At 42.9% G+C, this 21,513-nt stretch overlaps 1 protein-coding gene across 2 annotated transcripts in view; it reads left to right on the plus strand.

Moving 5' to 3' along the window:
- The window catches only part of GLRA2 (glycine receptor alpha 2), a 228,217-nt gene that overhangs the window by 173,776 nt on the left and 32,928 nt on the right, over positions 1-21,513 (plus strand). For both annotated transcript variants that reach the window (XM_075539272.1, XM_075539271.1), the window contains exon 8: positions 14,370-14,519. In XM_075539272.1, the coding sequence (XP_075395387.1) occupies positions 14,370-14,519 (150 nt within the window). The remainder of the gene's footprint in view (positions 1-14,369; positions 14,520-21,513) is intronic.

The following is a 21,513-nucleotide window of genomic DNA, read 5'->3' on the forward strand; positions in this document are numbered from 1 at the left end:
GACCTGTGGCCTCCACTGTGCGTTCCCATCAAAGTACAGAGCTGATGCTAAACCAGGCCACAGGCCAAAGACTACGAAAGCTTCCCAGCCAGCACTGGCTCCTCCACCATTCAAGTAAAATTAAAACTTCAGGCTAGGGTCTCATATGGGGAACGACTCTTTGGCCTTTCACCAACAGTCGACTTATGTTCATCTCCAGGATGTAGTGTCACAATGGACAAAGGATCCAAGTGCATTGTGGGGAGATTCGGCACTGGAAGAAGCCTCTTTGTACCCTGGAATAATCATAGAATTCTAAGTATTCTTGGCAGATGATTTATTTCTCTCTCCCCACAAGTTGACCTGAGCTTCTGAGTTTGCCACAATTTTGTAGCCCAGAGTCACCCACTCCCCACATCCCTGACTCACTGGTCATTTCAGAAATTCATCTTGCCTCAGGAGGACATCTGGGACTGCTTTGAGATAGCGAAGAGCCTGTGCAGCTTCATTCAGCACAGGCCTGCCCACTAACTCTGAGAAGGTTCTGCATTTCAGAAATACTGGTGGGCATGTGAAAGTCTGACCCATGATACCTTGCTAATTGGACCTCCTCCTATTCTAGGGAACTGACTTGGACATCTTAAGCAATCAACCTGGAGCCAGATTACAGAGGTTCCCTCCCATTTGCACAGATGTGACATAGCTGCTGTTTCTCTCTTGCTCCACTGCAGATGCTTTCTTTTTGTGTAATGCACACACTGTCTCACCTGGCTCTCCTGGTGTGTGGTCCTCTGGTGAATGCATGTTTTCTAAGGAATTCTCCAGCATGCCCTCCAGACAGGAGAGTGCCATGAGCCAGGAAAAAAACGCAGAATTGGAAGTCACGCTGGATTGGATGTGTATCCCAGCCTGAACACCCTTTTGTTGCGTGATCCTAGTAAAGGTACAGAGTAGGTGGGGCGTCCTTATCCTTGGGATGGACCTACCTCTCTGTATTATTGCAAGCTATTTTTTTGGTGGTGGTGCTGCCAGTGGTTTGATTTTTCTTATATAACAGCCCATTTCAGGGCCCCTGACATTGAGGGCGCGTACTCTTGCCACCAGGTCCAATGGTATGTGAGTTCAGGTTATTTGAATTTGAAAGAGAGCAGTATACATATAATAGTTTCTAAATGTATGCACTGGTCATGAAACACAATAGAGCCCACTGTACACGTGTGCCTCTGGGGGAAGTTGTCTTCAATTATGCAGGTTTTGAATTATGCGATATGTTCCGCAGTGCCTCCTTGGCACACCAAAGTAATTGAGCATCTACCCTCTGCCAAAGCAGTTTTAGGCCTGGCATAAAGTTTCTTAATCAGTCTTCCAATGTCCCCATTAGATAAAAATGTTCGGGCTTTTACTTCACTATGAAGAAATAGAAGTTCAAACAGGTTAAGTCATTTGCCCAGGTTCATTGGTCATGCAGCTAGGATTCAGATCCAAGTAAAGCTGGTTCTAAAGCTGTTAATTTCCTTCTCCTCTTTCTCATTTTCACATTCTCCCCAGTGTGGGCGTCTCTCATTCTCTCTCTCTCTCTCCAACGTGTATAGACTGAGTACACAAGTATCTATTAGGTGGCACACAATCCTCTCATCCCTTGAAAGCTTGCAGCTGCCATTCCAATAGTGTCTTTCCAATGGGCTCGTTTCTTCTGTGGAGTGGGTTTTCCGCTAGTGAGATAAGGTGTGTGCTCAACAGTAGGTTCCTGACACTCACGCTCCTCGTGCCCTTCCAGGGACTCATAGAAAGCATACTTCACTTGTTTGGTTAGTGAAGGTACAGTCGCAAGAAGTAGAGGATAGTTGGAATCAACCTGCCTACCTATAGGCTGTGACTGTGGTCAAGTATATGGCAGACTTATGCAGAGGGAAGCCAATGCCTCCCAACCCCCTTCTCCTCTTCTTCAAAATGCTGTCCCCTCCTGACCTTGGTTCTCCTAGATGCATATGTTTTTAGGAGGCTGAGAGTTGGCATAGTCTTTCTGTGAGGCCTCTAAAAGTGAATATCATCCGGTATTCCTTGTGTATTCTGGAGCGGGCATGTCAAACAGCCTCTTACTTCTCCACCGCAAACCCTCACACAAATAGCAAGTTTTGGCAAGCTACTGCTTTCAATGGTTTGCTGACTCCCCCTAATGGAATACCAGAAGCTAACCAAATTGAGAGGTGAAGGACACAGTTCTTTAGACTGCCAAGCCTGTCTAAGATATCTGACCCTGAACCCCTTCAAGGAGTTCAGATCCAATGACAAAATCAGAAGGAAGAGTAATTCACTAGGAAGACTCATCAAATTCACTAAAATCTACTCTTACTCAGGGCTATATTTATTCCAGGGGAAGTAGACATGAAAAGCTGCAAGGGGTCCGTATATGAAGCATCCATTGTACTCAGACTGTGTTGCCCTCTTGTTATCAATGTGTGACAACTGAGTATGCAAACCTTATCCTAAGCCAACTGGTTAGTATAAATTGTCAGATGTGATAGAGGGACCCACCATGAATATCAAAGATACTCCTGTCACTGGAGAAATCCCAACGTTTCAGTCACTAGCCCTGGTTGCATAGTGGTTGTACATTGGACTGCTATCCTAAGACACAGCTCTTTACTCCAGTAAACAGTTATAGTCTTGGAAACTCACTGGGGCAATTCTACCTTGTCCTATAGAGTCCTTTAGATGGCAATAAGGTTTGTTTGTTTTTTACTTATGTTCCACGGGTGGGAAAAAAGGCCCAGTCTTCCTTTGAATAAGGCCAAATTCCTTGCTCTACCTGGTGAGAAACATATTCATTCTTGGAAATAATATTAGTTAACCACACATGTGTCCGCTGAAATACCCAACAAACCCATTGGAGGTTGTTCAAGCCCTATTGAGAGTTTTGTAATCTAAATGATACTGGTTAGTTCCATCAGCTACCAAACCCAGCTGTACTGTCATCCAATCATTAGTTTGGCAAACAGAACCTTCACAACGGTCGCGTTGACCCAACTACTCTGCCCAGAAGCCAACAAGGACATCAGACAGGGAGAGAAAAGCAGGTGGGGGTGATAACACTGGAATGGTCTCCACAGTCAGTTCTGTCATCATCCCTCTCTGCCAAAATAATCTTGATTTTCCCAGCATTTAATAGCAGGTGTGATTTCTTTAATTAAGCAATAAAAATGGCAACTTGGCTGTGAAGTTATAAGGATTACATTTTACAGCACCACAAATCAGGATTAAGTTGACATTTTTTTCTGATGCTTATTTTCTTTTCTTTTATAGTGACTGAATGTAGGTAAGAGAGGATATAGAAAATCAAAGCCAGAATTCTCATTACTAGCTCAGTTAATCATTCATTGTTTGATTTCAGCAAGCATGTAATAAACTTATTTTCCCCCTTCATAAAATGGAGATAGAGAGGTCAGTGGTACACCTTCCCAAGAGACATTTATCTTCATAGCACTCCGTAAAATACAAGTTGATTGGAGTGACCAAAGATTTCTGTCCCATGAAATAGAAGCCACAATTCAGGCTATCATGACCAACGGATAGCCTCATTTCAACAACTTCAATAATTGAGGTCAATTAAAATTTCCCCACATCTAAATTAGACAAGATGTACTGTATGGAGGAAAAGTTTTGATTTTGGTTTAGCAATATTTTTGATGCCGAATCTGGAGAGAGTCGAACATTGACTCAAGCAGGTGGGTGCAAAAGATGATTCTTCTTCAAGAAGAACATCAGACTATATTTAGATTGCCCTTGCACTTTTCTCTGTCCATTTTGTCTATTTTTATCTTTAAAATGGTCTCTTTAGACATACTCTAACTCACTGCTCCTGAATTGAATGCCAATTCCTAGTGACCCTCTAGGACCAGGTGGAACTGCCCCATGGGTTTCTAAGACTGTAACTCTTTACAGGATGGGAAAGCCTTTTCTTTCTCCCAAGGAGTGACTAGTGGTTTCAAACTGTTGACCTTGCAGTTAGCAGCCCAATGCACAACCACTATGCCACTAGGGCTGCTGTACTGTAGAAAACCTCTCTTTTCGACACATAGTTAGAACCAATCCTCTTTGATAGCTGAGAGAGGGATGTGGGGGTTCTCTGGGGCCATTCTAAGAGTTGAAAATGTGGACATAGTTTCGTTGGTACATTGCCACATGGGGAAACTTTGCCCATGAGGGATAGCGAAGGTGACCAAGCTTGAAGGCCATTCAGACAATTTTTGAGCAATGGTGTAATGGTGAGTTCCCCTGTTCTTCTTTGGTGGGGAGAACAACTTGCAACCACAAACATCGTAGGGTTAAAGTAAATAAAAGCATGGCTGACTTCTCCATTCTGAACCCAGGATGCAATGAGTAGGGGGGGTGGGAGGAGAAACAGTAGAGAAAAATTGCCACAGTTTTCCAAAATTGCAAAGGCAGTATTGAAACAAACACTTAGGGGAACCAGTTCTAGGGACTGTCCACGTGATGATGATGCCCAAACAATTGAGCAGCGTGGTCGTTGCACCATCTCACTAAGCTGTTCCAATGACACAAAGACCTAAACCATCTGACTGACTCAATTTTGCCACCAGATATGTAGATATGCACAACTTGAGAGAGTTATGAGAATAAGTGTTTTCCTTTTGGTTTGTAGAAACCCATCCAAAGAAATCCCAACTAGCCCCAAAAGACTTGAACTAAATTCTTGCTTCCCTGATGGCTAGGACACTGCAGGAGAAAGACCAGGTTTTCTCCTCCTATAAAAAGTGATGATCTGGGAAATCAACAAGGGCAGTTCTACCCTGATCCATAGGGTCACTCTGAGTTGGAATCCACTCCAGGACAGTGAGTTACAGTTATTCATTTAAAAAACCTGGGCGGGGTTGGGGGAATATAGCTATTCCTCTATATCAGTGGTTCTCCACTTTCCTAATGCTGTGACCCTTTCATATTGTTCCTCATGTGGTGGTGATCTCCCCCCCCCCCCGCAACCATAAAATTATTTTCGTTGCTACTTCATCACTGTCATTTTGCTACTGTAATGAATCAGGCAACCCCTGTGAAAGGGTCATTCTACCCCCCCAAAGGGGTCACAACCCACAGTTTGAGAACCACTGCTCTATATAAACCATTGATTGTGCAAAATCTGTTTTTTTTTCAACTTCTTGGATAATTTGTCAATCCAAAGACACTTATGTGATAATCACTATGTGCACAAAGCCTTGAACGTGATGGCATGGATCCAAAAGAAATTCCTAGGTCTTTTTATTTGCTCTTCCCACGCCAATAACTAGCTGTACATAGGTTGGGAAAATGCAGCCTGTGCACATGAAGCAAACACTAAGGTGGATGATCCTCCCTGAACTCGGGTGACAATTCTAAAGCCAGAAAGTGCATTGTGAGTTACAATACACAAGGAAAGGATCACTCACGGAACAGACTTGGGGCTGGTCCTGAAGAAAGAAAGAAATGGGTCAGAGAAGGCAAGATGAATTCCTGTGCTGGGACAAGAGTGTACATGAGGGTTTCTCAACCTTCTCTCTATTAACATTTGGGGACAGGTAATTCTTTGTAGGGAAGGTTTGTCTGTGTATTGTAGGAAGCAGAGTAGGATACCTGGCTTATACCCACTAGGTGCCAATAGCAACACCCTCTCAACTCCCCTCGACTCTTCCACCACCTTCTCCCAATGACCAGTTGTAGAAAACCAAAAATATTTCCCCACTCGAAATCCCCTGGTGTAGACAGAGTAGCCAATGGGCATGCATTTGGCTTCCTCACAGCGCATAGGGTTGGTGTCAGGAAAGCGTGAAAGGAGACTGAGCATCTTAGCTGGGCACATGCTGTGTGGCATCTTAAATATCTAAGTCTGTACTAGGTAGCCACGGTTGTTCTTAAGCACACACATGTGTAGCAAAAGCAAAGTTTCCGGTACTAACTAAGTGTAAGTGTTGATGGTTGGAGTTGTAGTTACCAAGGGGCGTCAAAAAGTGTGTGGAAAAATTCCATTATCTTTCCACTCCGTTTTTCCAAGAACTTTTTAAGGTCAGTCATACATCTTTGGGATGGGGGTGTGAGTGGAGTAAACCCAAAAAAATGTGGAATCTTTATGAAAGATTGAAGATAAGAGATGAAGTTCGGAAAGAACATGCAATGAAACAAGGTTTCTGGTGAAGAAGATACCTAATGAGATGGAGGGGAAGGAGGAGGCCTTTTAGAAGTTTAGGCCAAGTTCAAGGAGGATCTGCCATACACCTCAGGGTTTGCATCCCGGATAACTGATTTATGAGTTTGATTTTGAAAATCCTACCTTTAGACACTTTGGAATTCACAAGGGAAAGAAAGTCAAAGGTGAGAATTGAGGGATAGATTTTGGAAGGTGGAGAAACACAAAATCCTGAAATGTCTGTGGTTTGAGACAATCAAAGTGCATTGCTCACTTAGGTTATATTCCACAATGGGATAAGTGGTCCTAGGTCATTTAGGGATCCAGGCTTCTTATATCTGATGGTACTATCAGTTTAAACAGATAACTTCCCAGGTTGCTAGAGCAGGAACCTTATGAAACCTCATGGGAGATTATCGAGGCCTTGAAGTGGCACATGTATCTTCTGGCCACATTCCACTGCACACCCAACTGAACTGGAAAATCTAAGTTGCTAGTGTCCCAGGAAAAGGATTTGTGAAAACTTGGCCAAATTCCATCTTGGTATTCACCCACACACATCCAGAAATAAGAAGAAAGCTGTAAGTATGAATGAATTCGGTGAGAATAAGAGGCTAGAGTAAGCCTGAAAGTTCAAAAGACACAAATACATGGAAGGAGAGGGTCCATTAAAGATGCATAGATATGATTAAGGAGCTTGAAAGAGAACCAGTCCTCTGTAGTTCAAAGTGGTGAGAGGAGGGAAGGTAAATTCCTATAAGTAGAGGAAAGGTCTGCTTTCACTTAGACTCTTGCTTTTGAGAATCATCAAAGAACATGTGGATAATTAGAAAACAATACCCCCTCCACTATTATGATCCCAATTCTACCTTCCAAATCCGGCTACACCAGAGCATGTACATCGGTACAGATAAGAGCTGAAAACACAGCGAATCCAGGACAGATAAACCCCTCAGGACTAATAATGAGAGTAGCCAGACCAGGAAGTTAAGGGGAAGGTGTGTGGAGAGGAAGGGGGAACCGATCACAATGATCTACATGTAACCCCCTCATAGGGGGACAGGCAACAGAAAAGTAGGTGAAGGAAAACCTCAGTCAGTGTAAGACATGGAATTTTTTTTTAATTATCAAGGATTCATGAAGAAGGGACGGTGGGGAAGGGGGGGAAGTGAGTTGATACTAAGGGCTCAAGTAGAAAGAAAATATTTTGAAAATGATGATGGCAATATATGTACAAATATGCTTGGCACAATGGATGGATGGATGGATTGTGATAAGAGCCCAAAAAATTATTTAAAGGAGGCAAATAAAAAGAAAACGTCGACATCTACCCCCCTTTCCCCTCAAAATCATCAGTAGCTTCTCTTTATGAGTCATTTCTAAACCTCCAAAATGTTGGCCCAGCTTTCAAGGCCCTCTCTGCACTGGCCCAGCCTATTCATCCACCCTCATCACACACACGCACAGATAGCCAACAGATTTTGGTCACCCTCTCTAGAGTCTTCCTTGCTGGCGCCATCTTCTAGACATTGCTTTGACCACTTTTCCCACGTGTCCACGTCCTGGTTTTCTTGAAGCCTGAAGTCTCATACCAGAACACCCAGGCAGGAAGCTTTGTCCTGGTTTTCCCTGTCCGCGTCAGCCTTCTGCTGCTCCATACTCCTCTAGTCCCTTGGGGTTTCCTCAGTGTTAGCACATGGGACCTCCTCTTCGTGCCAGTCATAGGTTCACGTGGCTTCCCTCTTGGTAAACCAGGGCTTTTTCCAACACCAAACCAGGCTCGGCATCCACCAGAAAGCACCATAGCCTGTGTCAGGGCCTAGTAAACAGTTTTGGTAAAGGGCTATGAAGTAAATAGGTTAGATTTTGTGGGTCATCTGATCTGTTACAACTCCTCAACTCTGCCAGTTTAGTACCAAAGCAGCCAGGAACAGGATGTTCATGAATGGATGTGGCTAGGTTCTGATAAAATTTTATTTACAAAGCCATGTGGTGGGTGCCATGTGAACCACTGGCTACAATGCTAGCTTACTGGTGTCCCTGGTCTGTGTGAATAACATTGGATGGAGCCCTGTGTGAATGGACTCCCTGAATTTATCATCTGGGAAGTCAAGATTGGAAAGAACCACTGCGCATGCTCACCCTACCCACCTCCCACTCGCACTAATAGTACAGTACTTCCCACACAGTAAGCCTTCCATCATTGTTTTTGTTTTTCTGATTTAAATATGCTCAGAAGGATACTAACACAGTGAGTCATGACAGCATTTTGAGAACTTAATTACTTGTGAGAAGCATTTTGCAAGTTTGTACTAAAGTAGTTCAAGAAGGGATCGTGTAAACCCAAGAATCATTAAAAGAAAGTGACAGAAGATGTGCTCTAAGAACATCTGAGGATTAGCAGCCAGAGAGAAAGAAACTGCCAGCCGAGCTCTGTAAATGTAACAAAAAGGCATTTCAATCCTGAGAGAGCAGCACTGAGGGCCATCACTTCATATGTAAGGGCTGTCTCACCACACCTTCTACATCCATGTGAATCATGCATTTACTGCTGGTGCTTCAATACGGGGAAGGTGTCCGTGGTTTGGATCAAATTCAGAGACCAAGCAACATGATTAAGAGACTGAAAGGATTCATTTATGAGCGGCTATCAAAGGAGCCAACTCCGTGCTTGGCCTGCTAATGGTCAGCAAGTGATGAGGAAATTTTTACTAATGACTAAATGCTGGAATCAGCGGGGAGGAGAGAATGTCTGGTCAGCTGCATTGGGTTTAGCTCTTGGTGTGGACGTTTCTCAGGCGGTGATAAAGTTCTCTCATTATTGGGTCTTAAAACATTTACGGGGTATCTGAATAATACATAACTGAGAAAGCTGTGATTGCTAATGTTCTTTTATTATAGGAGACTGTGCTTACTCTAAAAGAGTAAATATAAGACAAAGGGTTGTTTATTAAGAAAATAATTGTTGAAAATATAAAAACCCATTGGATTAATAGTCTACTCTTAGAAGTACCAAATATATGTAATGGCATGTAATGATGGGAAAATAGCCAGGTATTTCCTCCCTTTCTTCCTACCCATCTCCCTTTCTTCATTCCTCTCTCCTTTCCTTTCTTCTGTCATTCAGTCATCCATCCATTTGTCCTTGGTCCTGTCCATTGATCCATTTGTCCATCCATCCATCCATCCATCCATGATCCCAAATAATGAATGAAGCATGCAAGCCACCATTGAACAACCCGATGACAAGTGGGTGAATGGTAGCTAGGCATGAGATTCCGAATTAATACTCCTAGAATTAGCAGTTAAGAAACAAAATATGTTACACTGGGTACATCTTCTGCAGAAGACCTCTTTAAAATTTTAAAAAGTAAATATGCCACTTTGAGGTAAAGGGTGCACCTGATCCAACCCATGCTATTTTTAAGTGTCTCAAATGAATGTGAAAACTGGTCAGCGAATAAGGAAGACCAGAGAAGAGTTTATGGATTGGAATTATGGTGTTGAAGAAGACGATTAAAGTACTAGTGACTGCCAGAAGAACACATAAAACCAGTCTTGGAGAAAGTAAAAGCAGAATACTCCTTACAAAGGGAGGCTTCATATCACATACTTTGGACATGCTAACAGAAGGGCCCAGGCCCTAGACAAGGTCACCATGCTTGGTAAAGTAGAGAATCCCAAATAAAGAAGATGCTCAACAAGGTTGATTGACACAATGGCTGCAACAGTAAACTCCAACATGACAACAATTCTAATATGGCACAGGACCAGGCAGTGTCACATTCTGTTGTACATAGGATCACTACTAATTGGAACCAATTTGATGATGCATAACAGTAACCTACTATTGGCTGGGTCCTCTGCTGGTGCTACAGAGGTAATAGTGCACAGGACCTAGTCTCAAGGAAAAGCTTATAGCCTAGTTGCAGCATTGGGGAAGCGGAAGGCCAAAGAATTTGATACAGAATGCTAAGAGAGCAAACAGAACTCATCTCTAACTCAGATAGGAGAAAGAGGAGGGATAGTGGTGCTTCCCAGGAGGGTTGGCATCTGGGCTAAATCCTGAGGTACTCTAAGAAAGCTGCTAATCAGAAGAATGGGGATAAGCATCCCAGGTGGAAAGGAATGTATCCAAAGGACATGGGGATGACAATCAGCTGAGCCACTCTGGGCCTGGCAAGTTTTTCCAACTCATTGAGACAAATCCTGGAAAGCAAGTGGTGACCTGGAAAATAATCCTTGGAAACCATTTGGATTGTGGGAAATGTTTCTTTGCCTTGGTAATTTTTCTGTCTCATTCCAAAGATCTCTAACTGCAAAATTGCACCCTGATGTAGTCAAGTAATTACAAATCGTTATATATGAGAGGTCTTTAAAAGCTCATGGGGAAAAAAGTCCACGGGCCTTCATTTCATTTTCCACACACTTTTAAAAGCCACTTCACATAGCACTTACTATGTGCCAGACACTATTCTAAGGTATTTATATGTGTTGAGCAACTTTATCCAATTTTATTCCCGTGGAATCCACTGGTCGTATCATGTTCCTCATCGTCCTGAAGCTGCCGACTTGAAAGAATGATGGAATGGGCTCCTAAAGACACAATTACGGCACCAACTAGGTGGCAACAACTTGCAGGGCTGGGGCAATGTTCTCCAGGAAGCTGTATATGCTCTAAACCAGCGGCCAATATATGGTGCTGTGTCTCCAATAGCCAGAATTCATGGGTCCAGGAACCAAGGGGTGGACGCTGGAATGGCACCACTCACTATTACTCCTAGTGATCCACTTGCAGCATTTTTGCTTCCTGTCCCAGCAACCCTGTGTTCCTCAGGCCTGGAGGTCCTGGTCCCGGAGGAAGGAACTCTCCCACCTGGAAACACAGCATGGATTCCACTGAACTGGCAGCTGAGAATGCTCCCTGGCCACTTTGGGCTTCTCATGCTTTTCGATCAACAGGTCAGGAAGAGTGTCACTGTATTAAGTGGTGTATTGATCCTGATTACCAAGGAGAAATTGGACTGGTGTTACATAATGGAGGTAAAGAAGGATATGTCGGGAATCCAGGAGATCCCATAGGCCGACTCTTAGTGCTACCATGCCCTATGATAAAAGTAAACAGTAAACCTCCTTCCCTGCCACCATGTCCACTTTGTTCATGTGCCCATTGGGTGATAACAGGGGTGGCAGAGGAAAGAGGATGACTAGTCTCCACAGCGCGTGTCATCTTATCCACTTGATTATTAAAGTGCTCCTCTTCAGAGGTAATCCTTTTTAACTCAATGAGGTAGAGTTGTCTTGATTGCACAGATGAGGAATCAGGGCAGAGAGATTAACAAACTTGGCAAACTTATAAAATTTCTTACTTAGGTCATCTCACTCTTAACTGGAGTTCCTGCTAGTCCCCCATGGCATTGCACCTTTTCTTAGTTAATAGCCTATTTTCATCTCATTTACCCCCATTGGGGAGTTCAAGTTTACACAGAGGCACATTCGAATAAGGGCCTGGTGATCTCCTTCCAAAACCTCAACCATTGAAAACCTAATGGGGCACTTTTCTTCTCCAACACACATGGACTTGGAACCAACTCAATGGCAACCAACAACAACTGAAACCATCTTCGCCCAGAACTAAATCTCTAAGAAATCAGAGATACAGTGAAATTCCTTCCTGTGAGAATACATATTCACAGCAAAACTTATAGTAATAAAAATATTTAAAGAACCTAAATGCTCTCTAATACTGAATGATTAATCAATCATGTATAGTCCATTATGCAAGTATTAGACATGATATAGGAAGAAGTTGTATGACATAAAAAATGCTCATGCTAAAGGAGACAAAACTGAAGTTATCAAAGATTTCATTTTACTTAAATCCACAATCAATTCTCATAGAAGAAATAGTCAAGAAGTTAAATGACCTATTTTACTGGAAATATCTGTTGTAAACATAGCCAGATTTCCTCAGAAACTAGGGTGGTGGGACTTTGCCTCACATACTTTGAGCATGTTATCAGGAAAATTCAGTCCCTGGAGGAGAACGGCATACTTAGTAGAGGGTTGGTGAAAAGGAAGACCCTCAACAAGATGGATTGGCACGGTGGCTGCATAAGTGGGCACAGGCATAACAACAATTGTGAGGATGGTGCAGGATGGGACAGTTTCAGTCTGCTGTACATATGTTGCAAGCGCTTATCTATACCAGTGTCCATGCTCCGGTCTAGCCAGAACTGAAAGGCAGGATTGAGGTCAGGATAGTGGGGGTTGAGAAATCCTCAAGGATTGGGGCTATACTGCAACCTGGTTGACTCATCTCTTCCTTGTGATCCTTCTGTAAGGGGGTGGGTGACCTATTGTCTACAGATGGGTTTGGGGTCTCTGATCAGAACTTCCTACTTCTCAACAATATGTTTGTTTGTTTGTTTGTTTGTTGTCTTCTGATCCTTTTGACTGATCCTATCAACACCTCATGATCCCACAGGTTGGTGTGTTTCTTCCATGTGGGGGTGTTGCTTCTCTGCTACATGGCTGCTTGTTTACCTTCAAGCCTCTAAGACCCTAGACTCTATATCTTTTGATAACTATACATCTTCAGCTTTCTTCACCACATTTGCTTATGCACCGGTTTTGTCTTTAGCAATCATGCCGGGAACCCATCACAGAATGTCAGGTTGTTAGAACAATATGTTCTTGTGTTAAGGGAGGGCTTGACTAGAGGTCCAAAGTACACTCACTTCCTGAATATATTGCCATATCAATATACGTACACAGGCAAATGTGTTTACATAAGTGCACACCTATGATTATACCTGTATCCATAGCTTTGCTTCCTAGATCTTTCCTCTGTTTCCTTTTACCTTCCTCCTGCCCCACTGTCACACTCACCCTTCTCCTGCCTCTTAGTAATTCCTCTCAGCTAGATTGCTGTTGCTTTGACACCCCCAGGATCTCTCCGCACTCCTTGTTATTGATTTTTATTCCCTAGTTGTTCCCCTGTCTATGGTGTTGTTTGCTCACCGCTCCTTTCCCTGCCTCCTCCTTCCCCCAAGTCCCTCTGGAACTATCGATCCTGTTGCTTTCTCCTTGGGTTTGGTTCCCTATCTTATATAGGCAGGCAAAACAACAATAACACAGACCAAACAAAAAGGAAACAAAAGATTGAATAAAAAGGGGGAAAAAACTAGCAAAAAAAGAAAAAAACATGCATAATTCCAGATCTGTCTGCTGACCTTTATGAATATCTCCCCACTGCTCCTAGGGCCTTCCGGGAACTGCCCCTCCTAGTCTGAATTCTATTTTGAGAACTACTCAGGGGCTTTGCGGCTTGGCTTTGCTCTCATTGCTGATATGTTATGCTCTCTTCTTGTTTCACCCCACTATGGGGGTGCTCAGAACAAACCTACTCGCCACTGTGCTGTGTGTCCTCAGTATTGTCCTCTGTCATGGTGTGCTCTTGCGAGGGGACATCATGTCTCTAGCTGTTGTTGGCCCTACAGTTCTCTCTGTGCCTTAGCAGCTCCATGCAGGAACGTCATCCTTAGGGCTTGGTGTGCCAGTATGGGGTCTAGTCCCTCACTCTCTCTTTTTCCTTCTTGGTTTGCTTCTCTGTGGGTGCAGCATGCCAGTCCTCTCCCCAACCTGTAGATTTAGTGTTGTCCTCTGTAGCACATACTTCTAGGGTGGGGGTCATTTTGGCTCTGATTGGGAGCCCACCCTGTAGACCTCTCTGTTCATGAGTTGCTCCATGTGGTTTACATTGCCCTCAAGGTTTGACACGCCAGGGTGGGGTCTGCACTCACACTCCCATTTCTGTGGAGACATAAAAAGACCCTTACCCTGGGTGGATTAGTGCCCTGCTCCCCCAATGACATTGTCTTCCCCCACTACCTGTAGAATTGATGTCTTATTTAAGCACTTTATTTTATTTTATTTTACATTTTATTAGGGGCTCATACAACTCTTATCACAATCCATACATATACATACATCAATTGTATAAAGCACATCCGTACATTCTTTGCCCTAATCATTTTCAAAGCATTTGCTCTCCGCTTAAGCCCTTTGCATCAGGTCCTCTTTTTCCCCTCCTCCCTCCCCGATAAGCACTTTATGAAGGGAAATGCTTGGTCAGAGCAAATGAGGTCACTGTTGCTCAAGCCATTAAGAACCTGACTTCCCTGCAAGCTTTCATGGCGCTCTCTACTTTCAGGTCTCCTATGTGAAAGCGATTGACATCTGGATGGCAGTGTGCCTTCTGTTTGTCTTTGCTGCCTTGCTGGAGTACGCAGCCGTCAACTTCGTCTCCAGGCAGCACAAGGAGTTCCTGAGGCTTCGGAAAAAACAGAAGAGGCAGAATAAGGTACAGTGATCATTCATGTAGTCGGGTGAGACCTGTGATGATTAACCCCACAAGGAAATTCAGAAAACAGAAACATACACGCACACATGCACAGATAGAACAGGATGGATTGTGTTTGTTTGTTTGTTTATCAATCTTGTTCTGCTGTATCATTGCTCAGGTTATCACTTTAATATTTGGATGAAGTTGTGAGATTCAGCAAATTAAAATGCAGGGTCCCCAGTTAAAGATGAAATTCTCATAAACAAGTATATCTCATGCAAATGAGCCTCCGGTGTGCTGTGGGTTGGGTTGGAACTATGAGGTGACTGGCTCAAACCCAGAAATTGCTCAGGGAGGAGAATTATGAAGCTGGCCATTCCCATAAAGAGTCCCAGTGTTAGAAAACCATACTATGAGTTGGAATTGACTTGATGGCAGTGGATTGGGTTGGGTTGGCTGTCCCAGACAAAAGGAACCATTGGTGGTGCAATAATGAAGAGCTCAGCTGCTAGCTGAAAGGTTGGTGGTTTGAACCTGTGTGAGTCTGGGTACACTAGAGAAATAAATCTATAGACACATGTATGAGTATAAGAAAGAGATTTATATACAAAAGCAATTGAACATTGAGAAAATATCCCAACTCAGTCATGATCAAGTCCATAAGTTCAACATTAGCCCCTATTTCTGATATCAATCTATGAAATCCTCTTCAGACTCACGAAACACATGCAATGAGGCCGAATGCAGAAGATCACAGGCCAGTGGGTAGAAAGTCTTTGGGCCCAGTGGCATTGGAAACATTTCAGCGCTGGCAGGGGTCTCTCTGTGGCTCCCCCAGCTTCCGAGGTCTGGTTGCATCCATGTGCCTTGTCTTCTGCAGTGTCTCCCAAAGAGTGGCAGAGAGAGAGAGGTGTCTTCCACCTCCAAGGAGGATGTACCAGATTTCCCAGAATTCTCAGGAGAAGACCATGCCCACACAGAAGACTCATTGGCTATCTCCAGTTTGACAGACTAGACTCCACCCCTACACTCATAACCCTTCAATTGACACCAGATTAGGTGACTACCACAGAATCCATCCGGAGACCCTGCAGGGAAAGGCTGGAAGATCTGTGTCTTTGCTGCCAGGCACTGTTGAGATGCAGCTGACTCACTGAGGATCCTTTGGACAACAAAACAAAACACTGCCTGGTCCTAGACCAGGTTCGCAACCATTGTTATATTTGAGGCCATTGTTGTAGCTACTGTGGCAGTCCATTTCCTTGACAGTCTTCCTCGTTATCCCTGGCCCTCTACTTTACCATGAGTGACACCCCTTTCCCGATCTGGTCGCAACTGTTCGAAGTATGTAAAGCAGTCTCATCATCCTTGTTTCTAAAAGCCTTCTGGCTGTACTTCTTCCCAAACAGAAGTGTTTGTTCTTCTGTCAGTTTGTAGGGACCCTGCAGATCTTTGAACTACTGGTGGCATAGCTTCCAGCACCACAGCCGCCATAGTCTGAGCACAGTATGATAAGCTGACTGACAAATGGTGGTCTTTAGGAAACCCCACGGGGCAGCTCTGGTCTGTCGTATGGAATTATTATCAGTCAAAATTATCTTGACAGTACCTAACTACATGTCTCATGCAATATTTAGAATTTATACTAAGCTTGCAGTATACTAAAAATTGTATGTTGTTTATCTGAAATTCTTATTTAAAGGAGTATCCAGCATTTTATCTGGCAATCATACATGGGGACATATACTCTGTCAGAGGAGTTATTTTAAAACCTGGGTTGTTTTCAATATTGATCAGTGTATGTTTCTGTGGCAGTGATTGTGGATGTGCATCCAACTGACTTGATGGACTTTCTCACTGATGGCTCTGGAGTTTTCTAGAAACGCCCTTGCCTATGTAGACTGCAGTTTAGAGGTTCAATGAAGATGGCTGCCAATGCCTCTACTTAAACTTTAATACAAAAAGAACTCAAGTTTGAACTCTCCAGAGGTTGGAGGTTTGAAATAGCTCCGGATCTCCAGTTTGCTGGTTCCTGGTTCCCGAACTTACCTTCACACTAGAATCCCCTGGGATGGTTCCTAAACCCGGAAGGCAGGTTACACTCCCTCAGCCTCGGGCTGGGCCACAAGGGTCAGCATCTTGCAAGCTTCCCAGGTACCTTCAGTGGACAGATGATGGAAAGAGCAGCTCAGCTTCCCAGGACAATCTCACACTCAGATGCTAGGAAGCTTGGATCTATCTTTAGCTTCAGACTTTGACAAGGGCCATGGGAAGGCCTATTACAATATGGCTGAAGAATTGATGTTAAAATCTTGTGTGCCCCAAGTGAGAGTTTTTCAAATCTGTTCACCACCAAAAGAGAGAAATCAAACTTGCTGGGAAATCTGGAGCTAGATGCTAAAACAAACCAACCCCAAAGCCAAAGCTATTGCTATGGAATCCCATGTAGGACAAAGTAGAACTGCTCCATGGGGCTGCCCTCTATACAGAAGCAGATTGCCCAATGTTTCTTGAGCAGTGCCATTGGTTGGGTTTGATCTGTAAACCCTTAGGTGAGTAGTTGAGCACAAAGTGTTTTCACCACCCAGGGACCTGTTGATTCTATGGTCCTTTGAGTGAACATAAGACCATTTATTGTCCGTCATAATGCTTCCACATAACTAAATGTAAATTGAGTATTTTTCGGGACTTGGCTTGTGCTGAGAAGCCTGTGCCCATGAGCTCAGGGAACCAAGAAGTTGCCCCACACAGACACTGCGCTCAGTTGGCTGTTCTGGAGCTTTCGCTTCAATAGTTCTCAGGAACGTCTTGTCCTGCCACAGTTGAAGGCCTTAAAATAAAAACACCCATGTGCTCTTGACTCCACATCACCTTTGTGAATAAGCCTTTCTCAATTTTCTCCTCTCTATTGGTGTGAACCAGATTTTCAACCTCCTGCACAGGAGTTCAGCACATAATGGCAGAAGTTCAAGGTCACCAGGAGCTAGCATGAGCTTGTGAGGCTGTTTCGGCACTTCAACAGCTCAGAGTTAAAATGTCTCCTGCTGTGATGGCCTGCTAGTCATTCAATAATCCCTTTCAAGTGCTCCAATGCTGCCCTGGTTCCCCCAAAGGTTCCTAATCATATTACAACTCACCAGGGCCGCTTGTGAAGAAAACTCTCTCCCATTTCGCTCCCCTGCTGAATCTGCCTCAGAAGATTTGGGAAGAAAACACAATGCTGTGTATTTCATCAGTGCTCCAGATAAGCATTCTGATGAAATAAAGAAACATCATCTTGGCCCATTGATATTTGCTCTCCGAGGCCAGAGATGACAAATGGATCATTTCTCCATTCTGAATAGTCAGGAGGATTTTCCTGGGATGCTGTGTGGAAGGTTCTTCGGCTGGCACTGAACTCTGCGTCTGATATAACATACTTGCAATCATTCCAACCCCTTGCTCATCTTTTTTTTTAATCATTTTATTGGGGGCTTGTACAACTCCTCACAATCCATACAGCAATTGAATCAGGCATGTTTGTACATATGTTGCCCTCATTCTTTTCTAGACATTTACTTTCTATTGAGCCCTTGGTATCAGCTCTTTTTACCCCCTTCCTCCCCTCACCACCCTCATAACCCTCTGATAGATTGTACATTGTTATTTTTGTCATCTCTCTCACTGACCGCTGTCTCCCTTCTCACAAGTTTTCTGTTGTTCTTCTCCCCTGTAGAAGGGTGTATGGTTATGTGTGGATCATTGTGATCGGTTTCCCCTTTCTCCCTTCCATCTCCCCTCTTCCCCCTACCCTTCTGGTATCGCTATTCCCACTCCTGTTCCTGGATTCTGTGTGCCTTGCTCATATTTTCAAATATATACTTTATTGGCATATAATTCATGTGCCATACAATTTGCTGGTTTAAATATATTTAAGAGTTATGCAGTCAGGACCATAATCACTTTAAAAACCCTTTCTTCATTTTTCTGTACCCACTATTAGTAGGATCCCACCCCACCCCCAACATCCTGTGTCATAACCCTAAGAAATTATTATCCAATTACTGTCTCTATGGATTCCCTATCCTGGATTTCATCTCAAGAAAACTATGAACAAAACCCAACTCATGGCAACAAATAAAACAAAACACAGAAAACCCTCAACCCAAAAGAAAGCAGAAGATAATACAAATGATAACAAATTAAGACTTTCTAATGCCCTGATCTTTCTGAGAGCAGGACTATCCAAATCCCTAGTCAATGGTCTGAGGGAGTTCATTGGAGGCTTCATCAGCGTGGGGATTCTGTAAGATTTGGGGCCGTCAATGTCATCTCGAGAGTTCTGCAAACCACTAACTCCTTGCTCTTAGTCAATTCCAACTCACAGTGACCTTACGGGAGAGAGCAGAATTGTCTCCTAGGGTTTCCCAGCCTGTAATTAGACTTTATGAGAGATGATAGTCACATCTTTCTTCCCCAGACTGCCTGGTGTGTCCTAACCACTGACTCTTTGGATGGGAGTCTGGGCTTTAACCAGTGTGCCACCAGGGCTCCTTTAAAGAGTAGTGATTTTTTAAGCATATAACCAGTGATTGACGGTTAGGATATAGAACGATAAAAAGATATAATCTACCAGAAAGTAAAAGAGAGGAATTTTACTTTTTTAGTAATTAAAAGACAGAGGTTGTTGGATTACATTTAAAATATAATAAAATCCCAACTATTGTTCCTTCAATGGACATACCTAAAGTACCGAAACCATGACATTGAAAATACGGTGAAAGTCATGTTAGACAAAATGTTTGACCAAAATTGGGATATTTCCAAATAAAAGAATATCACTTCAATAGGGAGATACAATCACTGTAGCTATGTAATAATATGGTCTCAGAATATTAACAGCAAATACACAAATGAAATGAACAAATCTGTAGTCATTGTGAGAGATCTTAATATACCTCTCTTAGTAGCTGATAGAACAAGCAGAGAAGAAAAAAGAAGCAGTAAAGACATAAAACATTTAACAGCAAAACTAACAAACTCACTGAGCACAATTAACAAACGCACTGCATCAACAAATGTAGAAAACACATTTTTCTAATGCAGAAGCAGCATTTTCATAAATCTACCATGAGCTGGGCCCTAAAGCAACTCAAAACAAATGTCAAAGGACTGAAGTCCCACTGAGAATGTTATCTGAGTCCTTGAAATCAGGCTAAAGATCAATCACAAAAAGAATGATAAACTCTCCCTAGGTATGTACAGGAAGCATCAGATGCCTAAACATAATACAGGGGCCAAATAAGAATTAACAAACAAAGGTAGACAAGATTTTGAATGGCAAGATACTGAAAACATACTGATCACAGTCTATGAGCTAAACTAAAGTCATGCTTAGTTCATGCTTAGAGAAAAATCCACAGCGCAAATGCACATTTTAGAATGAAAAAAGGCTAAAAATTAATGGCCTAAGCATCTAGGCCATGAAGATGAAACAAAGAGTTACAAATTCAACCCAGAGTGTTGAAATACAAAAATAGGAAAAACAAGCAAAACACTGAAACAAAGAAAAATGGCCCACTGAGTTTACGAATTAAGCTTGTATTTTTAGTGTATTTTTACACCTTGTATTCGGGTGTATTTTTACACCTTGTATTTTTAGTGTATTGTTAGTTTGGCATTTGGAAAGAAGTCTGATTGCAGTAATTTAAGGATTATATGGAAAGTGAAGATGTGGAGACAATAAGTATAGATTACTTAAGAACTAGGATTTCAACAGATGAGAAATAGGGTACAAAAAATGGTTCAGCACAACCTCATGCCCTGGCATCATTAGATCACCCAATCATCATGAAATCATCCATTCCTTGAACTTATTAAGCACCTACCATGCTAAACCAAGGAATGTTGGGAATCCAGTGGTAAAGGGGAGAAACAAAGTACTGGGAAATGCAGTTGGTAAAACAGACAATTTCGAGTTCATAAAGGGCCCTGGTGGTATAGTGGTTACATACAAGGATTCTAACTGCAAGGTCAGTGGTTCAAACCCACCAGCTGCTCAGTGTGAGCTTTCTACTCCGATAAAGAGGCACAGTCTTAGAAACCCATAGGGTTGATATGAGTTAAAATCGATTCAATGGCAGTGAGTGAGTATAGGAATTTGCAGACCAGAATAAAAATATGGATTTCATTCTAGGTGAGGAATTCACCTCATGGCTTCAATATGGCAAGTCTCACTCGGGCTAGCATTTGGAAGCCAGTTTATGGTGCGAAGAGAGTGGCGGCAGCAGCATCTCCTGTAGAAATACAAGAGAAATGTCACGGGCTTCTGTAGTGACAGTGGTCATGGAAACAGAGGGAAAGGAGAGGTGCAGGATTCATTTGTTCATTCCACCAATATGTATTTTCCCTACTATGTGTCAGGGACCATTCTAGATCCTTGGGATACATTGTTGAGCAGGAGAGACAGGATGTCATCTCTTGAAACGGAAATCCCCATGGTGATAACTTTTGGAAATCAAACCAATAGGTCTTGTTGATGCATTTGCTTTAAAGAGGTAAGGAAACAAGAGGAACCAATTATGACTCACACATTTTTGGCTCGAGCAAATGAGTGGATGATGTTCCCATTTACTTATTTGGGGCCTCCTGTGGCAGAAACAGATAGAGGGTGAACAGGATCAGTTATATTTTGATGCTGTTAAGTTCAAATGACTGTAAGATATCATCGGGGAGCTGGTAAGGAATTAGATCGACCTATGAAGCGGCTTTTTAAAAATGCGTGGGAAAATTCCCATATTTTTCACTTCCCTTTCTCCAGGGAATTTTTTATATCCCATGGGATAAGCCCAAGGAAGAGAGAAAATATGGAAATACACATTTAGAGTGACCAGCAAAAAGATGGGGCAGATCATCAGCTGAGATTGGAGTGAAGGAAGGAATGTGAAGGTTTGAGGAGAGAAGAGTAAACATTGAATAGTGGTTTCAGAGAGGAGAAAGCAATTGCTCTCCCCAGAGAGATGGCTTCCGAATG

This window comes from Tenrec ecaudatus, chromosome X (assembly GCF_050624435.1).
Source record: "Tenrec ecaudatus isolate mTenEca1 chromosome X, mTenEca1.hap1, whole genome shotgun sequence".
NCBI classification, from domain to species: domain Eukaryota; kingdom Metazoa; phylum Chordata; class Mammalia; order Afrosoricida; family Tenrecidae; genus Tenrec; species Tenrec ecaudatus.